Below are 16,663 nucleotides of genomic sequence, written 5' to 3'. Positions count from 1 at the left end.
CTAGTGTTTTTAGACTCGGTAAAGACAATGAGGTGACAGTTTCTTTCTTTAATTCCCTAGTACCTCCCGGGAGGTAATAGATTTTCTATAATATTATCAGCTGTTTCCTCAGATTCATTTATTCCACAAATTCATTCATTCAACATTCATCCTCTACTGTGGGACAAGAAGTGGGGCCACAGCAGCAAACAAGACAAAGGTCTTACCCTCCTAAAGTTTCTTTCGAGTCAGGGTTGGGGGGTTGGGGGAGCTGAATTTTTTAGTGCTGAGGGTTTGTTGATGACACCAAAACAACGCATTCTAGTTTCAAAACTAGAGCAAACTCACGTTAGGGTTGAATGCTGTAACAGAAAAAAGAGGGCTTTTTAACCTGATGACATTTCCTTCCTCTCCTCAGCCAGTCACTAATTCTACCCGCCGCACATCTTCTCTGTCACAGTGATTTGAGTGTGGGTGCTGAGACCTTCCTTCTTCAGAACAATTCTGTCTGCAATGAAAAACAGTATTTGTTAGCTTTTAAAATGATAGCTCTGAACTTGAATTTCCTCTGCACTCTCCGTGAGATGACCAGGCCTGCTTGTATATATGTGATGAGGACGAAAAGTCAAAAGACATAAAGTATTTCAGCATGTCTCATTTGAAATATAAATTTAAAATGATGATGCCCTGCCATTCATTATGTGAATAAAATGCCACCCCACATGTTATGAATAAACTTTCCAGTTTTAACAGTGCTTGGTTATACTGTACTCATTTTATGATGGAAAGCTCTAGCAAAAGCAGCAAGAAAAATTAGGAGTTAATACAATAACAGGCGGGGCACAATGGCTCATGCCTATAATCCCAGCACTTTGGGAGGACGAGGCAGGGGGATGGCTGGAGCTCAGGAGTTCGAGACCAGCCTGGCTAACATAGTGAAACCCCATCTTTACCAAAAAAATACCAAAATTAGCCAAGCGTGGTGTTGTGTGCCTGTAGTCTTAGCTACTCGGGAGGCTGAGGTGGGAAGATTGCTTGAGCCGGAGAGGCGGAGGTCGCAGTGAGCCAAGATCACACCGCTGCACTCCAGCCTGGGTGACAGAGTGAGACTCTATCTCAACCAAAAGTTAATACAATAACAATAAGGTCGTTTACTGAGAAAGTCAGGCAAAGGGATTTGCTTCTCTACAAGCATTCAGCATCTCAATAAGTGAATAAGCACACTCGCACACACACAAAATATTATCAGAAGCAGTTTATTCTAAACATTATTTTTCTAGGTTACTCGCTTAACTCACCCTCTGAGATTTATAGTTCAACCATACCAGTTCAGAGTGGAAAGAAAAAAGGCCGTTTATCTAATCCAATTCCTTGGGAAAAAATACTTAGGCAATATTAAGAATCCTCAATTATCTAACTTAATAAAAGTGATGATTTATATTCTGTAGTTAGTAATGTGATACTGATTATTTCTAATCCCTTAGAAGAGATCTGACACTATGCTTTTGGTCCTGTGTAGCATGAAATCATCATGTATATTTTACCAAAAGAAGTAACAAGAATAATGGCCTCTGCAGTCTGCAATCATTTTATATGAACACACTGCAACATGGTTTTGCCCTGGGGCAGAGAAGTAGGGATTTTTCTCTACTTCAAAAGAATGAAAAATTATCATCACTCTATCCAGAACCATTATAGACTTCAGAGACTTTGGCATGAAATATTCAGAAAGTTTATTTTAGAATTCAATATTTTAAAAGCCTGCTTTAAAACTATTACAGTGATTAGTGGCTCTCTTGCTTGGGCCAGTCTTTGCTTTGAAAAGTCCTATGTCATGGTTGATATGAATTTGATGTTTGAACAAAATATAATTGGCATCAACTGCAGAAGCTACTTGTAAGGCATTGTTTTAGAATGCCCCCGAAGAGGAGTTGGGACCATTACTCATCAGTTATGTTTTCAAACACACTTTTTCTTTTCTTAATTGAGATGGAGTCTTGCTCTGTCACCCAGGCTGGAGTGCAGTGGCGTGATCTCAGCTCACTGCAACCTCCGCCTCCTGGGTTCAAGCAATTCTCCTGCCTCAGCCTCCCAAGTAGCTGGGATTACAGGGGCCCACCATCATGCCTAGCTAATTTTTTGTATTTTTAGTAGAGATGAGGTTTCACCATTTTGGCCAGGCTGGTCTGGAACTCCTGACCTCAGGTGATCCACCCACCTTGGCCTCCCAAAGTGCTGGGATTACAGGTGTGAGCCACTGCATGTGGCCTGCATATGTTTTTGACATATCACAGAAAGACATGTGTAAGATAATTAGAAAGAGCCATTTCTTTTTTTCTTATATAATCTGTGTATTTGGCTTCATCTCTTTCAATATGTGGAATATATTATTTCTGTAAGTTTTAATAAATACCCTTTCTTTCCTGCAAACCTTTATTATCAATGAAAAAACAGGCATCAATCTCAGCCTTCAAGTAGATAAAATAGGTTCCTCTCTCACACAGACATGCAAATAAATAAAGATTCTAATGTGCTCTCGGTGCATAGGTGTTAACGAGAATAATGTGTAAATGACTTTTTGTTTCATTTTCCAGGGAAGTAGATCGAGACTCAGATGGTCATGTCAGCTTTAGAGACTTTGAATATGCTCTGAACTATGGACAGAAGGAAGCCTAACTATTGTGAACTACTTTTGGTAACTCTGGGGAGATCAATAGATTGTAATGTCAGCAGACTCTACTCTACTAATGATGTCATGCTACAGACTTGTGATTAAACATTTAAAAATTTTTTAATTTTTGTGGGTACATAGTAGGTGCATATGTATATATACACACACACATATATGGGTTACGGGAGATATTTTGGCACAGGCATGCAATAAGTAATTGACTAAATTTTTAATCATAATTTTTGGATGCTGATGATGGACTTGCATCTCAGAATCCTAGAGGTAGTTGCTGCCGGTGGTCTCCTTCTGTGTGGCCAGCAGCCCTGAGTCAGGCCGCCATTGCTAGAGCTGGGGCTAGGGATGGCACTGGTGGTCCCCTTCCTCCTCACTCTTCTTGCCCCCTGCCCTCTCCACACTGCAGGCCACGGTGCTCCACTCACTCATTTCATTATCTTCACCATCCCACCCTGAATCTCATCATCTCCTAATATCTGCAGAGGGGCAGCCTTTTCCTGCCAATGGTGCCAGTTTCCTTCATTTGCTCAACATTGGTTGAACAAATAATAGCACCTACACATACAGAATACTTACTATGTTCCAAGCAATGAGCCAGGCCTTGGGAAGCATAGGCTTAAGACTTCTCTAAGATAGGCTCGTGCCTACAATCCCAGCACTTTGGGAGGCCAAAGCAGGAGAATCACTTGAGCCTAGGAATTGGAGACCAGCCTGGGCAACATACCGAGACCCCATCCCTACCAAAAAATTAATAATAAAAAATTATCTGGATTTAGTGATGTGTACCTGTAGTCCCAGCTACTTGGGAGGCTGAGGTGGAAGGATCATTTGAGCCCAGGGCTTTGAAGCTTCAGTGAGCCATGATTACACTGTTGCACTCCAGCCTGGATGACAGAGCAAGACCCTGTCTCTAAAAAAACACTTTCAATTAAAAAATATATATAAAGACTTCTCTAAGATAATGTCCCTGAGTCCAAATCATCACTGTAAAGTGGTCCTAGGGCACTGTCTGTGCAAGACAAAGAAACCAGCTTGGGCTAACACGAGCAAGCCCTCTCGGGCTGTATACAGAGGAGGAACAGAGTGGTAAGGGTACTGGAGGCAAGAGACATGTTTGCAGAACCCTTTAGGATGGCTTAGGCTTGGGAGTCTCACTGCAGAGAAGCAAGCCTTGAGCTTCTCAGCTGCCCTCTGCTGCACACCCCCTGGTTCCTAGCAGTCATGTCCTGCACCCAGAGCCTTAGCCATGTGTGTTCACGTTCCCCGTGCCTTGCCTGTCCTGCTGGGCTCCAATAACTGCTATCCTGGAGCAAGAACAGCAATGCTGGACACTCAGCATTTAGTGAAGGTAATTCCAAAATACTGGTATCAGTACTCTTATTTATAAGTGTACGGAATGCATAACATGAACATTAGTCAAAGAACTTTTAATATAATTCACTTTTTAAGTGTTAACATTTAAAGGTCAAGTAAAATTGTAAATTTGTAATATAGAAACATTAAGCATCATTATCATACAAATTATTAGCCGATAACCTTAATAAAAATAAATGTTTGTGGGTTTTTTTTGAGACAGAGTCTCACTTTGTCACCTAAGCTGGAGTACAGTGCGCGATCTCGGCTAACTGCAACCTCCGCCTCCCAGGATCAAGTGATTCTCCTGCCTTAGCCTCCTGAGTATCTGGGTTTACAGGTGTGCGCCACCACATCTGACTAATTTTTGCATTTTTAGTAGAGAAGGGGTTTCACCATGTTGGCCAGGCTGGTATTGAACTCCTGACCTCAAGTGATCTGTCTGCCTCGGCCTCCCAAAGTGCTGGGATTACAGGCGTGAGCCACCATGCCTGGCCAATAAAAATAAAGTTTTAAACTGTCAAACAAGAGGAGCCTAAGAAGATGTGACAACTAAATGTCATTTGGTATCCTGGATGAGATCATGGAATAAAAAACAGACATTGGCCGGGCGCGGTGGCTCACGCCTGTAATCCCAGCATTTTGGGAGGCTGAGGTGGGCGGATTACGAGGTCGGGAGATCGAGACCATCCTGGCTAACACGGTAAAACCCCGTCTCTACTAAAAATACAAAAAAAAAAAATTTAGCTGGGTGTGGTGGCGGGCGCCTGTAGTCCCAGCTACTCCGGAGGCTGAGGCAGGAGAATGGCATGAACCTGGGAGGCAGAGCTTGCAGTGAGCCAAAATGGTGCCACTGCACTCCAGTATGGGCAACAGAGCAAGACTCCGTCTCAAAAAAAAAAAAAAACTAGACATTAAGTAGAAACAAATCAAGTATGGACTTTAGCTAATAATAATACTGTATCACTATTGGTTCATTAATTGTGACAAATGTATCCTACTCATAAATAATGTTAATAGTAGGGGAAACTGGGTGAGGTATATGGGAACCCTCTACTATTTTCACAATTTTTCTATAAATCTAAAATTATTCTAAAATTAAAAGTTCATTTAAAAAATAAAGTCTTATTCAAAACCTGTTAAGCTAAACTTTATCTAAAATGAAGAAAACATTGAAAATCAAGTAAAAATAAAATCTTATTTCAAAAACAAAGTGGATCAATGGTATCATTGAGTAGCTTTTGTGTTTATGTACGAATTGTTCCAGTTGATGAAAAGTTGATGAATTGTTACTTTCTGATTTTGGGTAGAGTTTTGTTCAGCAAGTATTTTCATCATAAGTTGAATAATTGAGTCGTTGATCCTGATCTCAGAACATAAATGATGCATACTTCAGATTTTTTAAGATATCAAAATTGGAGTAATACATGAACAAAGTGGCATTATTCAGAATTTCCAGAAAGCCATAACCTCCTATTGCAGTCACTGTTCGGACCTCATTTCTCCCGGGAAACATGACAGGGGAAAGGGAGGGGTCATTTCCTACAGCTGATGCTGCAGGCAAGAGGCCAAGTTGGGGATAGCTGTTGGGCAACTCCCTTGACCCTGGACTAGTCAAGGCTCTTTTTTGTCTCAATGACGGAAAACCACCCAAACTAGCTTAGACTGCCAGAGAATGTACTGGAAAACACTGGGCTATCTGATAGAACTAACATAGAGACGGCAGTGGTGCAGTGGGTTTCCAGGATAACCAGAACCAACCATACCAGCACCTTCAGATTCTGCCTCTCTCCCCTAGTCACAGACAGCCTCACAGTATCCTGAAAAGGAATTGGCTCATGATTCATCCAGTTTCAAGTCTAGAGACCCCACATAGAGGCTCTGGCCCCTTGGAGCAATCAACTCTGGTTCACCCAGGGGGTATGGACATGGCCACTGGGGACTGGCCCAGGTATACCCAGGGCTGGTCGCAGACAGGGGAAGTTTTTAAGATCTGAGCAGACATCCCATTTTCTTTCTTAGAAGAAAACCGTATGTCTGTCTAGCTGTAAAGTGTAGTCTAGGAGGGAGAGTGCTCCTCGGATTTGCTACTTAGGAAGATCCAGGCTCTCGGCAAATACAGAAAGAGAGAATGAGAAGCCACTCATGTCACCTTCCCCTTCTTTTCACTTGCCCTGGGCCCAATCCAAATCCTCATCCCGTAAGCTTTTTCTTGAGCATCTCACTTCCAGGTCCTAGTCACTGTCTTTGTCCCCAGTCCACATGCTACTGTCTGTGCAGAATGACTTTGTTGATCTGATTTCAGTTCAGTGGCTCAAGGGTGGACATCTATTGACCAACTCAATCTCTTCCCTTGGGAAACACCAAGAGTGGGCATGAGTGAGAGACAGCAGTGCCCCTCTGAGGGGCTGAGTAAGTGGGTCTGACTCAGGAGTGAGTGGCACACATGTTTTCTACCACGGCCTGGAAACCCAAGGCAGCTAGTTGGCATTGAGAGCGGAGAAAAAAGAAAAAGACACCGAGAGGGGAACAAGAAAGGAGACAAGAAGCCCCATGGTGCTTGGCTTCTGGTTAAAGCTTATGTCCAAGGCCCAGTCATAACCCTCTGGGTCCTGTGAGGTAACCCTGCATCCTCCCAATAAATCTTTCTGCTCAAGCCAGCTGGAGTTGCTTTCTGTTATTTGAAACCAAGAGAACCCTAACTGTTGTAAGCATCGAGCCAAGGACAGAGTCTTGGGCAACGTTAACATTTACTAGGACAGCAGAGAAAAGTCTAACGAGACTGAGAAGAAGCAGTTAAAGGTGGAAGCAGAAGCTGTTGCCCCCTTCTCTCTACGATTCCCCTGCCCTGACTTGCCCTCTCCCTGTAACCCAGCTCCATCTTCCCCATGGCAGCAGCTCTCAAAGGGGTCACCAGTGAGCTGCTAATGAATGGCCAAACGTACCAGCCCTTCTCTAACCTCATCACACTTGTCCTTTCTCCTGGGTCTGCCCTGACAGCTGCACCTTTGAAATCCTTCCCTTTCAGTTTCCATGACATGGGTCTCTCCTGGTATTTCTGTGCCCATTTTTTCCCCTCTGTCTTTTCCTGCTTCCTCTCCTACAGCCATCCTGTAAGTATTAGCATTTTCCAAGGCCCTGTATTTGGCTAATCTTCTTGATCCACACATTCTCCAAGGATTATTTCATCACCACCAAGATTTCAGCTATTATCTTTATGGGTATGACTCTACAAACAAATCTTTATCTTGACCTCGGCTCAACTCCAGACCTGTGTTTTCATTTGCCTATCGGACTGCCATGCAAACTCATTGAATTGAAATCAGACTCATTGTTCCTCTCATTTTCAAAACGATTTTCCCATTCTGTGTTTCTTTTTCCTAGCCGCTGCCCCACCCCCCGCCCAGAGCTGTCATCCAAGCCAGCTGCCGCAGAGTTCTTTTCGAGTCCCCCCATCTTCCTTAGCTCCGTCATCCAGACACTTGCTGAATCCTTTTGAGCCTGGCTCTGTAAACTCTCACAGCATTGTCTTCCATCCCCTCCTGATCATTCTGCCTTTGTCCTTATTCCCCCTTCCATCTTTCCACCTAGTCATTTGTTCTTCTACTCATTGATATAAAGATGAGTAAAAGATGTGCAAGTAAGAAGCAAACCCTGCTGTCAACAAATTTTAATCTAACACGTCCGTTATCTTCCCAAAGCACAGACAAAATTACTTTGTCTCTGCTCAAAAGCTTTCGGTGGCCATCTTTTCTATTGGATAATGTTGAACCCTGTAATATGCCATTCAAAGCCCTCCATAATCGGGTATCAATTTATATTTTCAGTCCCATTGTTCACAACTACCTCTGCCATACCACCCCACAACCAGGTAAACTCAACACACACAGTCCCTTCTCCTAAATACACCAAAAACAAAACATCTTTGCCCAAAATAGAGAAGTAACAAATACTTTTGGAACTCATATCTGACAAGATAATAGGAAAATGCAACCATAAAATAATAAGACTCACTTTGAAAAACATCCGGGATCATCTTCATCATAATGAGTATTTTTCCCTTCACTTTGTCACCTTGGGAAGGGGGACTAATTATGCCAGGTATTTTGTATATTTGTTTTATTTTTTAAATTATTGAGATAGATATTAGTCATCCTCTTTTATAAATGAGGAAACAGTCCCGGAAAATCTAAGTAACTTGATTCAGGCTAAGTGATGGTGATGGGAGAAGAGTGTCAGGGTGGGGATTCAAACCTGTCAGCCTGACCGAAAACATATGCCTTTCCTACGATGCTGCATTATTACCTGCAGTGGGAAAATCATCTATGACATTGATTCATATTCTATGGTGACACTTCATTTTAAACCTAAAATGAATTTACCCAGATTCACTGGACAATCCAAGAGAAGCCTTTAGCACATAGTAGGTATTAAAAATTAATTTCCAAGCTGGGCTTGGTGGCTCACGCCTGTAATCCCAGCACTTTGGGAGGCCGAGGCGGGTGGATCACCGGAGGTCAGGAGTTCGAGACCAGCCTGGCCAACATGGTGAAATCTCATCTCTACTAAAAATATAAAAATTAGTTGGGCTTGTTGACGCATGCCTGTAATCCCAGCTACTCGGGAGGCTGAGGCAGGAGAATCACTTGAACCTGGGAGGCAGAGGTTGCAGTGAGCCAAGATTGTGCCACTGCACTCCAGCCTGGGCGACAGAGTGAGGCTCTGTCTCAAAAAAATATATATATATTTTCCATCTTCTGCATCACCAAACTTAACCAAAATTACTTTGGGTTATTAAACCCACTTTCAAAAGACAAAGATTAAAATGTGCTGCAATCTCTAAAGGCAGTATTCAAAGAGGAGTTTCAGAAATGCTGCGAACAATTGAAGCATCTTTGAAATAGGTGTGCATTCCCACTGAGCAACGCTCACTTATGTATATAAATTCTAAACAGTGTATCTCACCAATCAGCCTACTTGGTATTCACACCTCACTTACAGAATTGTAATTTAGGATTAATAAAAATGAATTGTTGGCTACTTTCCTTCTTGTAGCTTATAACTTTTGAGAAATTTGTTTGGAACTGCAGAACTAGGCAGTTAAAAAATTCATATACACACACAAATTGAAATTCAATGGCATTAGGAATAGCAGCTCACAAAGTAACCTTTCTTATAAAACAGGCTTAAATTGGATTGGCCACAGGGATTGAAAAGTAGCTTAAAACAATTTAACATAATAAAATATAGAGTGTCTAATCGAAATGTTTCTTAGATTATTAAGTTGACGAAATACTCAGAAATGTGAATAAAAAAGAATTAATTCTAACTTCAGAGAAAATGCACATTTATGTGAAAACGTAAACTGAAATCCAAATATACTCCCCATTTTATGCTTTACTGATCCTTGAAAAAAATTTTAACAGAGAGCAAAACAGTTAAGTTGGCTAAAGTGTGTGACTTCAGAAAGAGCAATTCCAATAATATTGAATTTATAGAAAAAAATTTTGACCAAGGGGCTGGAAATATATTGTGTGTATTGTCATAGCAACAGTCATTTTAAGGTAGAAGTCAGGTTTGAACATCTTTTTAATTTTAAATAAGGAAGCCAAGTTTAATTTTAAATAACTTTTCTAAGGTCAAATGTGTCAGAGAGAGTTCTTGAGTCCATTTCCTTACCAAGCTTTCACTATTGCTACTTGTCTTGGACGGCCCATGGGATAGGATTTGTTCATTTCTTTCTTTTTTTCCTTCCTTGTTCCCTTTCTTCTTTCCTTCCTTACTTCCTAGAATTGCATATATTGGACCATCTAAGTTTCATTCAATCTGACCTGCTCCTTGGCTGACATTCAAACTTCTATGAGCAGATTTTTCCCCCTTACTACAAATTGAAACCAAAATTCCAGAACACTTTATGTCTTTCATCAAACATAGAAATCTCTTGGCCACGATTTCTTCAAATACTCCATTTACCACAATCTTGAAGAGAATGGCCTTCTCAAACTCCAGTTGTACATATTTTATATCAATATTATCTGACACATCTCTCATTCTCTGTTCTTCTCCACCACATCTTCATGCTCTTCCTCCCCTTCCTCCTTTCTCTCCCTGTTTCAGTTGGATAATTTCTACTCTCATTTGTTTCTAGGGGCAATGTAAAATGGTACAGCCGCTTTGGAAGACAGTTTGGCAGTTTCTTATGAAGCTAAACATAGTCTTACCACATAACCCCGCAATCAAGCTCCTAGGTATTTACCCAACTGGTTTGAAAATTCCATCCACACAACAACTTGCATATGAACGTTTATAGAAGCTTTCTACATCATCACCAAAAACTAGAAGTAACCAAGATATGTTCTTAAGAGGTGAATGGATCTTCTACAAAATACCTGACCAATCCTCCTCAAAACTGTCCAGCCCATCAAAAACAAAGAAAGCCTAAGAAACTCCAAGAGGAACCTCTGGAGCCATGGTGACTAAACGTAATGCAATAGCCTAGATGGGATCCTAGAACAGGAAAAGGACATTATGGGAAACCCAGGAAATCTGAATAAAGTATGAACTTTAGTTAATAATGTACCAGCATTAGCTCATTAATTGCAGCAAATGTATCATACGCATACAATGTTCATAATACGGAAAACTGAGTGCGTGATATATATTAATTTCTATACTATCTTAATTTTTCTGTAAACCTAAAACTGTTCTAAAGTAAAAAGTTTATTTTTAAAAAAATTCAGATCTGGCCGGGCGCAATGGCTCACGCCTGTAATCCTAGCACTTCAGGAGGCCGAGGCGGACGGATCACCTGAGGTCCGGAGTTCAAGACCAGCCTGACCAACATGGAGAAACCCCCGTCTCTACTAAAAATACAAAAAATTAGCCGGGTGTGGTGGTGCACGCCTGTAGTCCCAGCTACTCGGGAGGCTGAGGCAGGAGAATCGCTTGAACCTGGGAGGCGGAGGTTGCGGTGAGCCGAGATCATGCCACTGCACTCCAGCCTGGGCAACAAGAGTGAAACTCCGTCTGAAAAAAAAAAAAAAAAATCAGATCTTACTTTATGGTGGAACTTCTATACCTTTCCACTATTTAAATTTATAATAAAAGTTTAAGGTATCAATTAAAAATATGGAAAAAGGAGTACATAACTTTTCAGAATAATGTTATGGAATACTTAGCAAAAAACCTGTGTAGAGCACCACTTACGGCACTTTTTTTTTTTTTTTTTTTTTGCCTGTGAGATGGAGTTTTGCTTCTCCTGCCCAGGCTGGAGCGCAGTGGCGCGATCTCGGCTCACCGCAACCTCTGCCTCCCGGGTTCAAGCGATTCTCCTGCCTCAGCCTCCTGAGTAGCTGGGATTACAGGCATGCTCCACCGCGCCCAGCTAATTCTGTATTTTTAGCAGAGATGGGGTTTCATCATGTTGCCCAGGCTGGTCCTGAACTCCTGAGCTCAGGCGATCCGCCCTCCTCGGCCTCCCAAAGTGCTGGGATTCCAGGCGTGAGCCACGGCGCCCGGCCACTTACGGCACCTTTATAGGACCCTCTGACCGCAGCCTCAACGATGGCCTCCCTAATAGGGTCAGGCCTTTGCCATAGGGAAGTGTGTTCACAGCCTCTTATATGACTCGGATTGGTTTCTGACAAAGAAGAGACCTCATATAGTTTAAAGTATGTTTGAATTGCGTTTTGAAAACATTCAAAAAAAGAAAGTCTCCAGCTTTCTATTATACTGCTTTCAATATACGTTTCAAGGAAAGAAATCCCTTAGCTTTGGACCTATTGAAAAGAAAGGCCTTTCTACTTCTTTTGAACTTGGTAATTTCTCACAGTGCTGAGAAAACTGTAAGGTGCCATCCACCCATAAGGTGTAGTTCCTAGATTCACCCTGCAGCAGGTCTCGAAAAGGCTGCTAATGAGTGGCGCACACCCGCATACTGGGAGGAGCCCTCCCCCTGTTCTCTCTGCAGTCCTGGTGGCTTGGCCTCAGCTTGGCACTGAGTCATAGCCTCGGAAAACCGGCATGGCCATTGTGAGATTACTCAGGGACTAATTTGATTTTACAAAGTTCATGTTTTCTACATTAAAGTTGTAATGGTTAACAAGCCTAATTCTTCCTTTAAGCTTTTACTTTATAGACAGATCCTATTCTTCTATTTATAAATCTGGAAAATTGTATGAATCACTCTAAGGCGGCTTTCATAATTCTGTTACATTTCCATACATTTTACCTGCACGTATAAAATATATATTCAGTTATCTTTCTGAATTTGTCAGGGTTCTCTATAGGGACAGGACTAATAGGATATATGTATATACGAAAGGGAGTTTATTAAGGAGAATTGATTCACATGATCACAAGGTGAAGTCCCACAATAGGCTGTCTGCAAGTTGAGGAGCAAGGAAGCTGGTCGTGGCTCAGTCCAAGTACCAAAACCTCAAAAGTAGGGAAACCAACAGTGCAGCCTTCAGTTTGTGGCCAAAGGCCCGAGAGCTACTGGTGAAAAAGCTGAAGAACTTGGTGTCTGATGTTCCAAGGAGGGCAGGAAGCATCCAGCACGGGAGAAAGATGAAGACCAGAAGACTCAGCAAGTCAGCTTCCCCCACCTTCTGCCTGCTTTATTCCAGCCGCACTGGCAGTTGATTGGATGGTGCCCACCACGTTGAGGGTGGGTCTGCCTTCCCCAGCCCACTGACTCAAATGTTAATCTCCTTTGGCAACACCCTCACAGACACATCCAGGAACAATACTTCGCATTCTTCAATCCAGTCAAGTTGACACTTAATGTTAACCATCACACTTTATTTGATTGATCTTTTTAGGAATTTATCAATTTTATTAAACTTTTCAAAATGCCAACTTTTGGTCTTGCTGCTTTTCTTTTCTGTTTGTTTTCTGTTTCATTATTTCTGCTCTTAATTATTATTATTTCCCTTCTTTTTTGCTCTTTGTTTTTTGGCTGCTTGAGAAATTAAGATCATTGACTTCCAGTATTTGTTTTCTAATGTATATATTTAAGGTTATAAATTTCCTGTGAGTACTGCTTTAGCTGCATCTCAGAAGTTTTTATACATTTTATCTTCTTTATAATTATCATAAAACATTTTCTAATTTCTGTTGTGATTGCTTCTTTGACACATGCGCTGTTCAGAAATGAGATGTTAAATTTTCAAAAATTGTGGGTTTTCTAGTTTTCTTTGGTGATTTCTACTAATTTCACTGTGACCAGAAGACTTATTCTGAATCTTTCAAATCTTTCAATCAATTCTCTTTTAAGGCCTTTGGTTCTCCAATGAACAAAGACATCTTCCCATGTATTTCAACAAGTTTTTAAGAATAGTAAATTAAACTCTGTAATCTATTGTCTTAGTTCTCTTGAATGTTCCAACACTATTTGTAAGCTTGGATTTCAACTTAAAATCGTAAATCTAAGCCAACTTGTATTTTAAATTAGAATCACCAAGTGAATCTGTTAATCAGTCTGAGGCTGTGCTGTCCAATGTGGTAGCCAACAGTGCATGTCATTATTTAATTTTAATTTTTAACACAATTAAATAAAACTTAAAAATTAGTTCACCACTGAACAGCCATATCCAGTAGCCATACTTCAAGTGTCCAATAGCTGTATGTGGTTAGTGGCTGCCATACTGAAGAGCACAGAATAGAACATTCTCATCACTGCAGCAAGTTCTGTTGGCCTAGACAGCACTCCCTAGGTGCTCCTGTGCAATGCTAGTCAGATTTTAGATTGGCTGCTCTAGGTCAGCAGCCCATCCTGGTCCAAACAGCTGACAGAGTCCTGTGGCACTAGCATGGTGATGTGTGCAAACCGTACCCCATATAAGAGAGCTATTGTAGGAACTCCTTAGAAAGGGATTGAGGGAGAGACAAACACTTTGCAGCAAACTGCCTGGAAAATGCCTGGTCATCCTTTGTCTTAGTTCGTTTGTGCTGCTGTAACAAAATACCTGAGACTGGGTAATTTATAAAGAACAGAAATTTATTTCTTACAGTTCTGGAGGCTGAGAAGTCCAAAATCAAGATCAAGGGGCAGCATCTGGTGAGGGCCTTCTTCCCACATCATTTAATGGCAGAGAACAAGAGGATGAGAGAGCTAGAAAAGGGGGTTAAACATACCTTTTTGATGATGAACCCACTCCCTAAATATCAGCATTAATCTATTCACGAGGGTGGAGCCCTCATGGTCTAATCACTTCTTAAAGGTCCCACATCTTCATACTGTTACAATGGCAATTAAATTTCAACATGAGCTTTGGAGGAGACAAACAAACTATAGCATCCTTCAAGGCCCCATGCCTACATCACCCCCTGTAGGACAACTCTCCTAGCTCCTTTAGAGGGTTGTCATGCTTTCTTCTGGAATCTCACAGAAGCCTCTTCAGAGTCCTCCCCATGTTGTAGTGTGATTGGCATATTTCCATATCTGTCTGACTCTTGATGATGAACTTCCCAAAGGCTAAGGCTATGTGTCTTTTTTGTATTTTATCATCTTTGACCAAGTAGTTCCCCAGCTTCCCTGGGGACCAGTGTCCTTAATCCTTGGCACAATGCCTCATAAATGACAGATCTTGGTACATTGATGAATTAAAAGGAAATTTCTCTGCAAGATGGTGCAGTATAGAGCTAAGAATCAGAAAGCCGGAATTCTGCACTCCACTCAATTCCTATCTCTTGTACTCTTTGGCAAGTCAACCACTTCTTGGGCTTCAATTTCTGCTTCTTCATAAATTTCAGTGAAGTTGTTGACTTGGATATGATTGCTCAATGCTCATTTGTCTTAGTCCATTCGGGTTGCTATACCAAAAATACCATCGACTGGGTGGCTTACACAATAAACATTTATTTCTTACAATTCTGGAGGCTGGAGAGTCCAAAGTTAAGACACTAGCAGATTAGGTGTCTGGGGAGGGCCTGCTTCCTGGTTAATAGACACCCTTCTTCTCACTGTGTCCTCACATGGTAGAAGGGGTGAGAGATCTCTCTGGGGTCTCTTTCATAAGGGCCCTGCTCTCATTCATGAGGACTCCACCTTCATGACTTAATTACCTCCTGAAGGCCTTACTTCCTAATACCATCACACTGGGGGTTAGAATTTCAACTTACCAATTTTGGGGAGACACAAACATTTGTTCCATTGCACCATTATACACGAATTAGCATTATATGAGCAGAGAGTGTCATGGCCAGGGAAGCTGGGGAAATACTTGGTCAAGGAAGATAAATGGGTATTTTTTAATACAGGGGTTCACAGAACTTTTGAAATGCTGAAGTCTATTATGGCACTCCAAGAGATGAGTAGAATGTGCAGAGTTTCAGACTTATTTGATGAACCATGGAACCACGTTGGATGTGGGTGCCTGTGTATGTGTGTGTATGTAGAGAGTGCCATCATAAAGAACTGATGTTCCATGGATCATATCTTGGGAAATGGTTAACTAGCTGACCCCTGCAGAATCTTCCAGTTCTGCATTTTTATGAGGATGCCTTCCAGAGTCTTACAGTCCCTGTGGCTGACTTGCACAGTGCTGTAGCTAAGAACTCACAGAGCCATACACTTCACCTTCCGCTCCGTCAGCCCCTGCTTCCTCAGCAACCTTCCACTCCCTGCCCCACCCAAAAAAAAAGACATTGGAGCAGCTCTACTTCACATGTCTGTCAGGAGAGACACGGCTGGGGTGCATGCATATTTACCTTTGACCTCTGATACGGAAGTAAAGCGGTGCTAATCTGAAAGAGCAGCTGCTTTGAAAATCAAAGACTAAGACAGGGAGAATGATTTTATTTTAATTTAAAATTGATGTTTTCAGTTCGCCCACATTTCTTTCATGGTTTCATGGGTGTCAGTTTAATATATCTAGTTTGAGCAATAACTTAATATACAAGGCTTTCATACATATGAATTTCTTAAAACAGCAACAGATTAATAATGTTATGTTAATAAGAAAGCAATAATGAAATATTCTACAGAGTTCATATTCCATATATTATTAATGAAGACCTTTTGTGTTTTGGTGGGTCTGATACTTTATAACATGGGTGCCAAACAGATTGGAAATGTTTTTGCCTTCTTAGTAAAAAGGTCCCAAATTAGGCTACATGAATAGAGAATATTTGCAACAGGTAACCAAAATGGCCATAAGGCATTGTGGGACAGGAGGTGCTGAATTTATTTCAATCAGAGATGCCAGGAACAGCAACATTCTTATGCTAAAGAACAAAACAAATAATCATGTCAGCTGCTTTGGGATAAAAAGCAGGAAAAACAGGGTTTCCTCGTGCTGTGCTAAATTGCCACATGCACTGAACTTATTAACTTATTAACTGAACTTATTAACTTATTAAAAACCAATGTTTAGGCTGGGCATGGTGGCTCACACCTGTAATCCCAGCACCTTGGGTGGCCAAGACAGGTGGATCACCTGAAGTCAGGAGTTCCAGACCAGCCTGACCAACATGGTGAAACCCCATCTCTACTAAAAATACAAAAAATTAGCCAGGCATGGTGGTGGGTGCCTGTAATCAATCCCAGCTACTCGGGAGGCTGAGGTAGGAGAATCGCTTGAACCTGGGAGGCGGAGGTTGCAGTGAGCCGAGACTGCACCACTGCACTCCACCCTGGGTGAC

At 41.6% G+C, this 16,663-nt stretch overlaps 1 protein-coding gene across 9 annotated transcripts in view; it reads left to right on the top strand.

Annotated features, from left to right (window-relative positions):
- EFCAB11 (EF-hand calcium binding domain 11) overlaps positions 1-16,663 on the top strand; it is a 180,771-nt gene that overhangs the window by 153,845 nt on the left and 10,263 nt on the right. For 6 of the 9 annotated variants that reach the window (XM_054449886.2, XM_054449887.2, XM_054449879.2 and 3 more), the window contains one exon: positions 2,574-4,228. The exons of 1 other annotated variant lie outside the window; for it this stretch is intronic. In XM_054449886.2, coding sequence (XP_054305861.1) covers positions 2,574-2,655 — 82 coding nt within the window. In that variant the 3' untranslated portion in view covers positions 2,656-4,228. Of the gene's footprint in view, positions 1-397; positions 776-2,573; positions 4,229-10,166; positions 10,596-16,663 lie in introns of those variants that run through there. 2 more of the 9 variants (XM_054449881.2, XM_063651982.1) reach the window with 2 other exon arrangements.

Source organism: Pongo pygmaeus, chromosome 15 (genome assembly GCF_028885625.2).
Source record: "Pongo pygmaeus isolate AG05252 chromosome 15, NHGRI_mPonPyg2-v2.0_pri, whole genome shotgun sequence".
Taxonomy (NCBI): domain Eukaryota; kingdom Metazoa; phylum Chordata; class Mammalia; order Primates; family Hominidae; genus Pongo; species Pongo pygmaeus.
The sequence above is the reverse complement of the archived record's forward strand: the minus strand, read 5'-3'. Positions and strand labels throughout refer to the sequence as shown.